At 42.5% G+C, this 12,587-nt stretch overlaps 1 protein-coding gene across 1 annotated transcript in view; it reads right to left on the bottom strand.

Moving 5' to 3' along the window:
• Positions 1-712: 712 nt before the first annotated feature.
• The window catches only part of Itih2 (inter-alpha-trypsin inhibitor heavy chain 2), a 61,392-nt gene continuing 49,517 nt past the window's right edge, over positions 713-12,587 (bottom strand). The window contains exons 15-21 of the mRNA XM_004635292.3: positions 8,799-8,974; positions 7,966-8,109; positions 4,701-4,814; positions 4,114-4,312; positions 3,265-3,437; positions 2,521-2,632; positions 713-992 (exon numbers count right to left, since the gene is read on the bottom strand). Coding sequence (XP_004635349.1) covers positions 845-992; positions 2,521-2,632; positions 3,265-3,437; positions 4,114-4,312; positions 4,701-4,814; positions 7,966-8,109; positions 8,799-8,974 — 1,066 coding nt within the window. The 3' untranslated portion in view covers positions 713-844. The remainder of the gene's footprint in view (positions 993-2,520; positions 2,633-3,264; positions 3,438-4,113; positions 4,313-4,700; positions 4,815-7,965; positions 8,110-8,798; positions 8,975-12,587) is intronic.

Raw genomic sequence — 12,587 nt, 5'->3', positions numbered from 1 at the left:
GTAAATGAGTAAAACAGATTCTCTTCCTTAATGTGGCAGGCCTTGTCCAGAGTCAAAGACTTGGATAGAACAAAACAGATGACTCTCTTCCAGGTAAGAGAGTCCTCAGCAGAGTGCCCTCAGACTTCGTCTGCAACATTGGTTCGACTGTCTGAGGCCTTTCAACTAGGATGTCAGCTCTTTGGGCTCTGTTGACTCACTGCAGACTTTGTACTTCCCAGCCTCCATAGTTATGTGAGGCGATCCTTTTGATAAATCTATTGGTTTTATTGCCCTGGACAACTGTGACCAATCCAGGCCCCATGAATTAAAAAGGACCTCAAGGGCCAACAAACATTATGGAGTGAATCTTAACCAAGTGCACTGGGCCATCTCAGGTACGTTAGCAAATTTATCTGTACAGAGTGACAGGATAACAGTATAAATCTCTACAGAGCAACTAAGATCAATAACCTCCCCTATTCATTTTCATATTCACCAATACCCTCATAACTGAACTTTCCTGTGTAACGAATTAAAATATGTGCTCAAACTGCAAGGTCGAGGACACCGATTCAACAGTAGTGAAATTATTGTAAGTGCCACGTATGGGTCTCATCCCGGATGTCAGCTTCAATTGCCAAAGCTGCTCACTCTTCAGTCACCTTGATTAATGCTCCAAAGCCTCTGAGAAATACAACAAAATCTTAGTGCTTCTTTGCAAAATATTTATTTTTCTTCAGATATGTTAACAGACTCAATTACCATTGGTTGGGTTTTTAAAAAATTATTCATACTGAGGAAGAACTACAAAAGTGACAGAGGAAAAAAGTATTTGTACAGAGGATTTCCAAACTATAATCCTTTAGGGTTGTTTCAGGAAGCTGTAGAGCTGAGGCACAAGGTAATCTTTGTAATATCCATCGATGAAACCTTTCCCACTGTTGTGCACAAACCAACAGGGAACCTCTGTCCCAAACACAATGTCTGTTCTGTAGTCTTTCTGCAAGCCTCTGCAAGGAAAACAGGGTGTGTGGTCAGCAAGCAGGGGCACCTCCCCTGGAGCAGTCAGATGCCAGATTCCTGCCTTGCCTTGCTGACTTTTATGCCCCTTCTTATTACTCTCTCTGTACAGCCCCTGCCCACCTTACCCAAGTTGTATGGACTGTCAGAATCTAGACAGTGGTACTAATATGTCAGAGTCTGGAGGTTAATGTTGGCAGGGTGGAAAATAAGAATTATGCCTTACAGAATTCCAATAACCCACACAGAGTTTTAACTTCATGGACCCTCCCAGCAAGATAAAGAGCAGCAAATTAATGCAAGTGGGAAGAACTCTGAAGTGTTGTAAGCTAATCTCACCCTTCACCCAGAGACATCTCTTAGGCTTACATTATGGATGAGTGTTTTATGTTTTATGTTTTTCTATATTGTAAACCAATACTAGCTTTGTGGTTCACTAAGAATCCACTGTTTTAGTTCACAAATCTATTTTTTGTATAGGCATGTATCATAATTTTATGGTTTATTATTGTAATATGATTTCATTAAGCACATGACATAAGCAATCAGAATGTTGTTTCTAAGAAAACAACATTGGCTGCTTTATAAAATTTCTTCAAAGACAAAAATTGCTTTAAAAGAATATTGAATTAGACATGGCTGAGACAACTGAAAAAGACTATAAAGATGTATAAGAAGTTTGCACTCAGAATGTTTTCTAAGTGTCTAAGTTCTCACTTAAGGATGAAGCATATGGATCTGATTTTTGCAAGAAAAGCTACACAAAAATGCATTCAGTAAATCCGTGCTCCAAAAGAAGGCTTTCCAAAAAATACATATTCATAAAACCATGCCACTTTCATGGTTCATGTGTATTTTTATTATTTCTTCTTTAGGATGACTGTTAATGGTTTAGACATAGGAGTCCCCTATGTTCACAGTGAAGGTTTTAGAAGGCAAGTAGGCCATAGAGGCCTTTCAGGAGATGGGACTAATGGGAAGAGGCACACCACGGGGTGAGGCTTTGGGCGCTGGTCTCCCTTCTTTTCCTCCTTTCTGCTTCCTGACTGCCATGAGGCAAGCTGCCTTACTGCACCATGCCCCTTCCACCTTGGAGCCAGCCAGCCATGCAACTATGGACTGGAACCCCCAAAACCATGAGCCAAATTTAACCTCTCCTCCCTTGAGTTGTGCATGTCAGCCATTTTGTCCCAACAATGGTAAAATAACCAATGCAGCAACTTTCTCAGTTGTCCAGCTTGTGAGCGTAAGGCTTCTAATGCATGGAGATGAGAATAAGAGATCAGTAAGTCTTGGTGTTTTGTGCCGCACACTTCCTTACATGGACACTACTGGCATTTAAGATGGGCTGTCTGAAGTGTCTTCATGCAGGTGTTACATATGTGTCTTTTCTTAGTACATTGTTGCATTTGACAGACTCAGACCTTAAAATGGGTTTTTTAAACTCTTGTATTTCACCAAATCAGTCCAGTCTGCCAGGAACCCTTTTGGTCACTGTCTTATGTATCCAAAGCTTACCTGGTGACAATCAGCTTCTGTCCTTTTACCTCCATGATTGCCTCTGGCTTCTGGGGGTCTTTTCCTGGTCTCTCATTGGAGATGTATATCTTTGGCTCGTGCATGAACTGTCCTAGGGAAGCAAAGCTCAAACATTTACACATGACTCAAGGTAAAATAAAAAGGCCATTGCTGAGTTTGAGTGATATGTTGGTGCCCCTCCAGAATTTTGGGGGTAAAAAGATGGACAGAAAGGTAAAGAGAGTGGCAATGGGAAGGAGTCATTCCTGAGAGCTAACTCACAACCTCTTTATATATAAGGTCCATCTGCTGGACCATAAGTAACTGCCTGCCCATCTGATGGCAGCAAGGTGAGATCCACTCTGGATCTCAAATCATAGGACAGGATTTAAGGTGGTGTTGTCAAATGCTTACATTGCAACCCTTCTTAAAATGCTAGGCACTATTGGTCTGGATGCCCTGCTTGTTTTCACAGCCTTCCTAAACCAGCCTATCCCACTGCAACTAAAAGAAAACATTCAGCTTTACACTTTAACTGGCTCTGCCCCTTCTTTTAGCTTACCCAGCTTGCAATGCTGAGATGCTACCCTGGACACCTTTGCCTTCTGGAACCCTCCCTCTGCCATGTTGATCCTTGGCTCCCCAGTCACAGTAGCCACCTCCCCAACTTCTAGCCACTACCACCAAAGTTGCTGAAGACCTAGAGTGGTCCCATGTGTGCCAGACAGCTGAGAGATACTTTACCTATGAGTCCATGTGCCTTAGGCGAGAGCTTGTTTGTGGTGGGGACGTAGATCCCCAGAAAGTCTACATTGACTGGGTGCTTCTTCCAAACACGATGCAGCAGAACAGAAAAGGAGATTTCTTTATCCAGGGTGAGAGTCACAGCTTTTTCTTTCTTCACGGACACAAGCACCCTAGTGTGGAAGACAACCAGGAACTGAAGGATTCCAGAGCAGATGTTTTAGCAAGCCATCCGGCCCCTACTTGGAAGACTCGTTCCTCCCTACAATTTAGCTAGTTTTCTTGGAGCTTGACAAGGCTCTTGCTATAGAGTGTTGTTGTTTTAACTCCTGGCTCTAAACTTCTGCTAACTGGCACGTTTGTAGATCAACAGTTATTAACAGACACTAGCTGGGAACTTATTCTTAAGAGACAACACTATAGTGCTTACAGTGTGCTGTCTGACACAGAGACTGCTCCGGATTTCAGTAGTGCTTGCTTGCTGTGGGTCAAATACAAGACTAGGCACAGTGGTGATCTTTGTGCCAAAAGTAGTATACTGAGTAAGAATCATTTTCCTGAAATATCAATTTTCCTTTGTTTTCCTTTCGATGATACTGAGGATTAAACTCAGGGTCTTATCTCTGAGATACATCTCCTACCTTCTTTTGAGACAGTCTCCCTAAGTCACTAAATGACTCTGGCTGGGCTCAAACTTGGTGACCCTCCAGCGTCAGCCTCCAGATTGCAGGCATCCACCACCATATGAGACTTCCTTACATTAAAAATGATTGCTTTAAGTTCTGTGTTGACGTGGTCTCCCTAGACCTGGGTGAAGAAGGGGCCCGACTCAGAGGCCACAGTACTTGCCTCGAGTTCAGCAGGCGGGCCGTATCAGACCAGGACAGGACGGATGCATGAGAACCGTGCTGTAGGGTGATGTTTTCAGTGCTCACTTCTACTTTCATGTCTTCACTTTGGAAATAAAATCCCAGTTTTCCAAAATAAGTGCTTAGTTTTCCATCTTGGGGCTTCTTGGCACCAATAAGCTGACCATTGACTAAAATTCCTACAGAAGAAAAAATGTTTCCTTTTTGTACTTTAGCCATTATTTTTTTCTGCATGTGTGACAGCATAATTTGAATGTAAAAAAGTTGGTATTTTGAGAAAATCATCTTGCTTCAGAATTTATATAATTGTTTTCCTTATAAATCTCATTTTATAACATTTTATTACAAAGTGATTATGTTAAAGTAAGAAACTAGTGTGAACTTAGAGTACATACTTTGAAGTATAATTATTCAAGACAATATATTTATGATTTAATTTTTTACAAATTATCAGAGTGTGAAAAATATAGAATTCCTATTAAGGTGAAAAAGAAATAAACCTAGGTAGTGCCAGCGAGGTACACAATTCTCTGTCTAATTCGCATATAGGTTCCTTTTATTTTTTACCTGATTCAGGATCCGAAACCAGGCTGAGGATTTTTCCTGGTTCTGAGTCAATATTGAAGCAAACATTCCTCTGGCTTTTTGGTAGGTAGATAATGAAATGTGGGTCATTTTCAACTATAAAATATACAAGAAAATGAAAAACACAATCACCCAAAGGATGGGGTAGCTTTAAATTTTGATTCTCTTGAAAGTAGTATATTGTGGACCCCCACAAAGACTTCATAGATTCTTAAGGACTTGAGGTATCTGAGTATAACACTAGCTAGGGTTTGCTGGACTTCTATCAGGTATGAGAAACACATTTCATAACCACTCTGAAAGCATCATACAGTGGGTGAGACCCAGGCAGCTTCAGAGAGGGGTCCACAGTCACATGGGCAACACTGGACCCCAAAACCATCTTATCAGTCTAGAAACCTAGGAGAAGTATTGCACTCTTTGGAAATAGTATTTTTAAAAGATTATCTCAACATTTGCCATGAAAGACTTGTTTTACAAAGCAACTGTCTAAATGACTCACTCCCTAGTCACCAGAGAAGTCTCTTGCGCTTGGAAGCCACTCACTACAGTGGCTGTTGGGGCTTCAGCATGGAGATCTTTCACACAGACTACTGTGAGTGGCTTTGGAAGGTCATTGTTTTAGTCACCCAGGTCAATGCAGAGGCCCTCCTGAAGCTCCATAGCCAGGAGGCAAGGGCAAGAGACAAGAGAGGTTGCTGTATGCAGCATTCTTTTTTTTTTTTTTAAATTTATGTATTTGGTACAGGATCTCACTACACAGCTCTTACTCATAGTGATCCTCCTGTTTGCAGCCTCCCCAGCACTGGGATTACAGGCATGCACCACCACACCCTATTCGGTGGACAGCTCAGTACACCCCGGGGGAGGGCTGGTGCAGCATGTGGGACTGGGGATCAAACCCTGGTCCCTGCACTTGCCAAAGCAGGTGCTTAGTCTGCTGAGCTATCTCACCAGCCCTTGTAAGCAGCATTCTAAGCAGCAAGTCCCTTGCAGTCCACAAATAAGTTTCAGAGATGAGCTACAGGAGCCAGGGGAGATCACTTAGCACATCCACCCAGAGTCCTGCAAAGCTTGCTCTGTTGCCACACAGGGCTTCCAGCAGAGATAGACACATCCCTAAAATCTGTGCTGAGGGTGTTTTGGTAGAAGAGTGTACATTCCAGGGAGTGCAAAGAGCAGCGCTCTCAGGGAACTACAGTTCCTTTCACCTTTCAGGAAACCAAGTGAGGCACATAGGGCCTTCCTTAGTGAGGGGTAGACTCTCTGAGAAATGTTCAAGCTTCCTTTCTCGCAAGAGGAGAACAGAGGGAAAGAACACAAGTTTTCTCCCAAGGTTGCCGGCTGTCGTGAAACTGTGAACTCTAGTTGTTAACACTGGTGCAGGGAGCTGGAGAAATCCAGGCAGAGCCTGAGTCAGCCCTGAATCAGTCCTCCAGCTTTGCCTGCTGCTAGATACTTACTTTGGTTGACTTGGAAGATCACTGATGGCTGCAGCCTCACAACAGAGGGGCTGTCAGTCTCCTACCAGATTTGGGATGGATGATGCCTCTGTTGAGGGCTCATAACACCCACAGTAGTTTAGGTTGCTTTTGAGGGACTGAATGGCCACTTTTGTTGAAGCCACTAACTCCTCACTTGGGCCTGACCAGGTGTCCAGTGGGTGACATTTTGGCTTCAGAGCCCCAATACCTTACCCTCAGATTATGCAAATGCTACCATTTTCTGAACATGCATCTCTCAAAGACCTATGGGAAGTAATTACATGTGCATACCATGGATTCCTTCACTTCCAGTCATCTTTTCCTGTGCTTTCAATCACTTGGCTTCTTTGTCCCATAAATGTCACTAAACTTGTGTTCTCAGGGAGATGGATTCCCAAGCATTCATGTTTGCTTCCCTTATGAAGAAACTCCCTGTTTTGCAACACTTATCATTCCAGTGATTGGCACACTGCATTATGGGCCTCATTTGCACTTGCCCTTGCTGCCTCAGCTGGCTTCTCTGTCTCATATGTTGAGAGGGCAGAGGCCACAGGGGCTGGCCACTGAAGAAGGAATCTACTCAAAGAAATGAACTTTCCTGTGTAATTGTCCTACAGATAAATGCGCCTACTACCTCTGGCTCCTGCCAAAATAGTCCACAAAAAGGGTTTTATCAATTAAAGATTGAGCAAAGGCAGGTGTGGGGGGTACACATCTGTAACCCCATCACTTGGGAGACAAGTCAGAGGACCACTTTGAGCTAAAGGCTAGTCTGGGCTACACAGTAAATTCAAGGACAGCCTGGACTTCATAGCATGACCTTGGCTTTTTTCTGTTTATTTGTTTGGTACTAGGAACTGAGCTCAGGACCCTGTGATTGCCAGGCAGGAGCTGTGCCACTGAGCCACATCCCTGCCCAAGACGGTGTCATTAAAAAAAAAAAATATTATGGAAAAAAATAAAATAAAAATATATTAAAAAACAAAAACAAAAAAGTAAATAAATAAAACAGTACAGTGAACTAAACTAAACTAAACTAAAATGCTTCAGCAAAACTAGACTTTTTATGTTCTATTAAAAGAAACAAATCTCACAGAACAACATGTATTGTGGAGGAAAGAACATTAATGTATTTTAGATCACTAAATTTATAGATCCTAATCTAATAATAGCATCCTTTTATTGACGATTATGTGCTTGTTATTGCTTCAGACATGTTTCACATTTAATCAATAGCCTAGTTACCAAAAAAATATATGTATAAGTACCATGACACCTATTTTCAGTGGTAAGGAAGCCGAGAGCAGACACATTAGGCAACCTGCTCGAGTTTGCGCAGATGATGTGAACTCGGGAGAAGGGGCACTGTGCTCTAACTGGCCCCCTCCGGATTCCTAGGGCAGGCCTAAGCCGAAGCCAGCGCAATAGCCTCAGATGCGATGGTGAGGGCCCGTGAGCTGGAGACTGTGTGAGAGATCTAAGAGGAGACTCGGGAGAGCTCTTCCTCTCCCAGAGAGCACAAAAAAGAGATCAGGTACCACCAGAAAGAGGCCTCACAATGTAGCCCATCCAAGGTAAATGAATAGTTGTTATTTAGGCCACCCCCTACCCCCACCCCCACCCTACCCCCACCCCACCCCCATCCCCCACCTCCCCTTAGGGTGAGGCGTGCTTCTCTCAGCGGAAGGAAGCTCTGGCCTGTAGAGGTGGCTTTGCCCCAGGTTCTGCGGGCTGAGGGTGGAAGCGGCAGGGGGAGCCCTTACCTCGTATCACGTGGGAAGGGGGTGTGGCCTCCATGGGTGGCCCTGCGACCAGAGAAAGTGCAGTCGGTGGTGGTGATGGCAGGGCAGATTTGGCCCACGATGGGATGGAGCCGGGGGCAACTTTGTTGCCGTAGTAGAGAGCACCTATGTGGGAAGATATGCCCCATCAGTTCTTAGGTTTTCTTTCCTGTGGAGAACCTGTCTTGTGCTCCCCTGCAGGTTCTTGGTAAGGCTTTCACCCGCCTCCCTTTCTAGAGAAAGCAAGCAAGCAAGCAAGCAAGCAAGCAAGCAAGCAAGCAAGCAAGCAAGAAAGAAAGAAAAAGAATTTTTTGACACCGATGCTCAATTGCTAAGTTGGCCCAGCTGGCCTCTATTTTGCCGTCTTCCTGCCTCAGCTACCCAGAGTGCTGGGATAGCAGATGCGCACAGCCACACCGCGGGCTTTGTTCATGTATTGTTTAAAAAGATGACTTATAGCATCAAATATTCAGTTTCTTTGGTTATACTTACAACATTGATCTGATTTTATTACAAGATCAATATTCACCACATGCCAGAAATACACTAACGGCAATTGTTTAAGCACAATGAAGAAAATCCAAGCTTTGATTTTAGAAGTGGGTGTGGGAGTTCATAGGTGTTTAAAATTCCTTTGGGAGACGATGAGCAAAAATGTTTGAAATCCACAGCAATAAACACCCTGAAAGCCAGTTGAAGTGGGGAGCTTGGGCCCAGGGACTCGGGCTGGGAGCTGGGGAGGGACTGGGCAGGGAGGGCCGCAGCGGGTGAGAGAGTTGTGTGGGTGGGTGGCTGGGTGGCGGGCTAAGGCAGACCTGAGCAGCACGAGAGGGAGACATCCTGTGGAGCAGCATCGGCCAGCATGCGCTCGTCCCCATCGGCACTCTCAATGAGCATCGAGGTGAAAGGCGTCACAATGTGGTGTTCGAGGGACATCTGCAGGATTGTTTTCGAAATCTTCCTCTTGGTGTCAGCCGTGGGGGCCAGACTTCTGCAGGGAAAGATGTAGAAGCATTACGGATTAGCACCGGAGGGGGGCGCTCAGCTGCATCCCCACCCACCTCTGCTTCCGATGTCCAGGCAGGCCCCTGCAGAGGGTGGAAAGGGGTGCACGAAACCAACTGGCCTCAGGAAACTTACTCTCCTATCTAGGTGAAGGGTTTTTTTTTTTTTTTTTTGGTGGAACCGGGGATTGAACTCAGGCCCTTGTGCTTGCCAGGCAAGCGCTTATTCTACTGAGCTATCTCCCTGGCCCCAAGGGTTTTGTTTTAAAGACTAATTTTTTTTCTGTATTTTAGGGAAGGGTCTACAGGGTGTTCAGGGTCTCACTACTAGATCAGACTTATACTGATTCTCCTGTTTCAGCCTCCCAGCACACCGTCTCAATTGTTGTCTCAGCACGCCCCAGGGGCAGGGACGGTACAGCAGGTCCAGGGATTGAACCCCTGACCCCAGAGCCTGTTTGTAGTTGCTTTAATCCGCTGAGCTATTTGGCTGGCCCACTAATGACTAACTTTTTTGGGGAGCAGTTTTAGGTCAACAGAGGTTCAGCAGAAGCTACTGAGGGTTTTCCCATGTGCCCTGCACACCCCAAGCATCCCCCGCTACAGCTGGCATCCTGCACCAGGTACACGTGTTACGCATGATGACATAAGTCAGTGCTTTACTTCAGGGCTTATTCCAGGCATTTTTCAGTCTACAGTTTGGACAAATGCATGGCCCATATTCACCATTGCAGGAGCACACAGGGTAGTGAAAACTATTTCCTAAAAATAATCTGTGCTCCCTGTATTCAGTGCCCCTTCTGTGAATCCATGGTGACCACTGATCTTTTCATAGCGATTTTTAAAAAATCAATATATAACTTCTCAGCAATTGTGTTCTATGCCTTTAAGTCTATCCAGTGTCCAAAGAACCCAAATAATTTTGGCTTACCTCAAATCACAGTTTATAACCTTGTGGGGTTTTTAAAAAATAATCTTACTGACATCAGAAATTTTGAGCCCAGTTATACAATGATGTTTTATTTTCCCAGCCTACTTTGATGACCTTGTTCCATCTTTTCAAAATCTGACCCAACAGGTGGCCTGAGGCTTGTGAATGATCACTTCTATCAAACACCTGCATGTAATTGTGGTGTAGGTAACTGTAATGGTCCAGGGTCTATGCTAGGGAGTTGAGAAGCAGCTCACCTGAAAAGGCAGAGGTGATACAGATAAGCCTTAGCTATCCCTCCCATAAGGGACATCATAATGACATAATCCCCCATTTCTTGTTGGACAATAACCATTTTCAAGAGTAAATGCAAATGATGTACTTTTCCACCCAGTAACCTGTAGGAATCTCACATCACATTGAGTAAAAGAAGCCAGAAACAAATTGCATGGTTATGTGAGGTTTGGCAACAGACAAAACTAAGGAATGGTGACAATACCAGAATAATGACTGCCAGTGCAGGTCGGAGGAAAAGAAACAAGGGATCATTCAGCAGCAGTACGTCTGGATCCAGGTGGCAATTATAGGAGTAATATATATTCCTTGTTAAACAACAGAGTTACATTCCTGCAACTAGGTCATTAAATGGATTAGTCACTAAATAAATAATTGTATGTAGCATGTACATTATGTCTTAGTTACTTTTCTTCTCACTGAAAGAAAGTACCCAATGCCCAAAGTTAAAGGAGAAAGTAAAAGTTTATTTAGCTCACAGCTTGTTTGTAGAGGTTTTAGTCCATAATCTGCTGGCTCCAAGATAGGGTGGCACATGCTGGAGGGCCAACAGTTCATGGTGTCAGAAGACAGCAAAGGAACAAGGCAGAGCAAAACAAGCCTCTTTCTGTCCTTTGTGTTGTATCCAGTCTACTGGGATTAGGGTGGTGTCAATCCAATCAGTGGACTGATCCATAAAGCACCCACCCTTAATCCCAGCCTTGCACTACTCAATGACACACTCTATATTCAGCCACCTCTGATAAAACCATATGACCACATAAGGTTTTGGGGTGACAGCTAGACACAAACCATGACACATTACAATAACTATGTTGTTGATCAAAGACCTGGAGGAAGTGGATCCATCCGAGGCCATAAGTCTTTCTTTTATTTTGTTCTGTTGCTGTACCAGTGGTAGAACTCAGAACCTGCCCCTTGCCAGGCAGGCATTTATGCTACTGAGATATCTCCCAGTCCCCATTTTACAATATTCAGAACAAAAAAATGGTCAAAGGGAACTCTAAATTGATGACTTTGCTTTTATTTGCATAACTTGTATGCAATACTGTAATTTATAACAAAATATAAACTACAGTACTATGCTGTACAGTATAACTAGAAAAAATACACTATCATATAAATAAGGTTTGCTGTACAAAAAACACACTAAATGTACAGAACTGTACAGAAAAAAGGTGGGCCATAAGTTTGAGCAGTTTGTAAGTCTGAACAGTACACTGTTGTAAATCCAACAGACATTAAACATGTATGTATATATATACATATATATATAATTGTTTTTGCATTCTTTGTGAGATGAGGATCTCATGATGTCATTCAGACTGGCCTTGAGCTAAATTTAAAGCCCAGGTTGGTCTCAAATTCATGGTGATCCTTTGGCCTTAGCCTCTCAAGTTCTGAGGTCATAGGCATGCACCACCATGTCCAGCATAAATTTGTTAAAATAAATACACTTCACAGACTTTAAGAATGTTATATCTTATGTTTGCTAAGTATAAAATTCAGTGAGGACAGATTTTTTTTCAGTCCTTTGAATAAATAAGTCTAGTTTCATACCCACTTACTCTATTTTTTCTAATGTGGAATAAGATGCTATTTAATTTTGTTCTTCCATAGCTAATATTTTTTTCTATGTATATACTTTAATGATTTTTTCTTTGCAATTAGTTTTGGACAATTTCATTTTTGTGCATCTTGGTATGATTTTATTCATATTTCTTGTGCAAAATGTTCATTTTTCTTGGAAATGTGGTGTTAAAATTTCAACTAAATTCAGAAGTTTTAAATCTTTAAATATTTATTGCCTACACCTTCTACTTTGAGAATTCTAATTATATGAATATAAGTTTCTTGATTTTGGCACAGAGCGAACTATTACATGACTGATCTGTAAACTCTTCTTCATGTTTATTTTAGACACTTTTTATCATTATGTTCATTTAAGTTTGTAAATAATATTTTTACAGTGTGCAATCTATTATTAATCTCATGTTAGGTATTCATTTCAGAAATATTTTTCTAAAATTCATTTGTCAAGAAGGGGGTGCTGAATGAAGACAGGAGACAGAAAAAGAAATGTTTCAGGACTGTCCTGCTACAAGGTTGTATATGGTTGGATTTCTGGACTTATGGGTAAACATAAGAATTATATAATTCTTTATGCCTATTTTTAAAAACATATTTTAATTTTTTAAATGTTTTTTCATCATATTCTGCAGGGACTTAAAGTTCAACATATCAATACTTGATGAAAAATACCTGTTCCATGTTATGCCTAAAATGTTTGATATTCAGACAGTGAGGTTAAGCTTAACAGCCTACTTTGTATGGTAATAACAATAAACTTCTCTTCTGGAGGGTTAACAACCTAA

This window comes from Octodon degus, unplaced genomic scaffold (genome assembly GCF_000260255.1).
Source record: "Octodon degus isolate 3935 unplaced genomic scaffold, OctDeg1.0 scaffold00071, whole genome shotgun sequence".
Lineage (NCBI taxonomy): Eukaryota > Metazoa > Chordata > Mammalia > Rodentia > Octodontidae > Octodon > Octodon degus.
The sequence above is the reverse complement of the archived record's forward strand: the minus strand, read 5'-3'. Positions and strand labels throughout refer to the sequence as shown.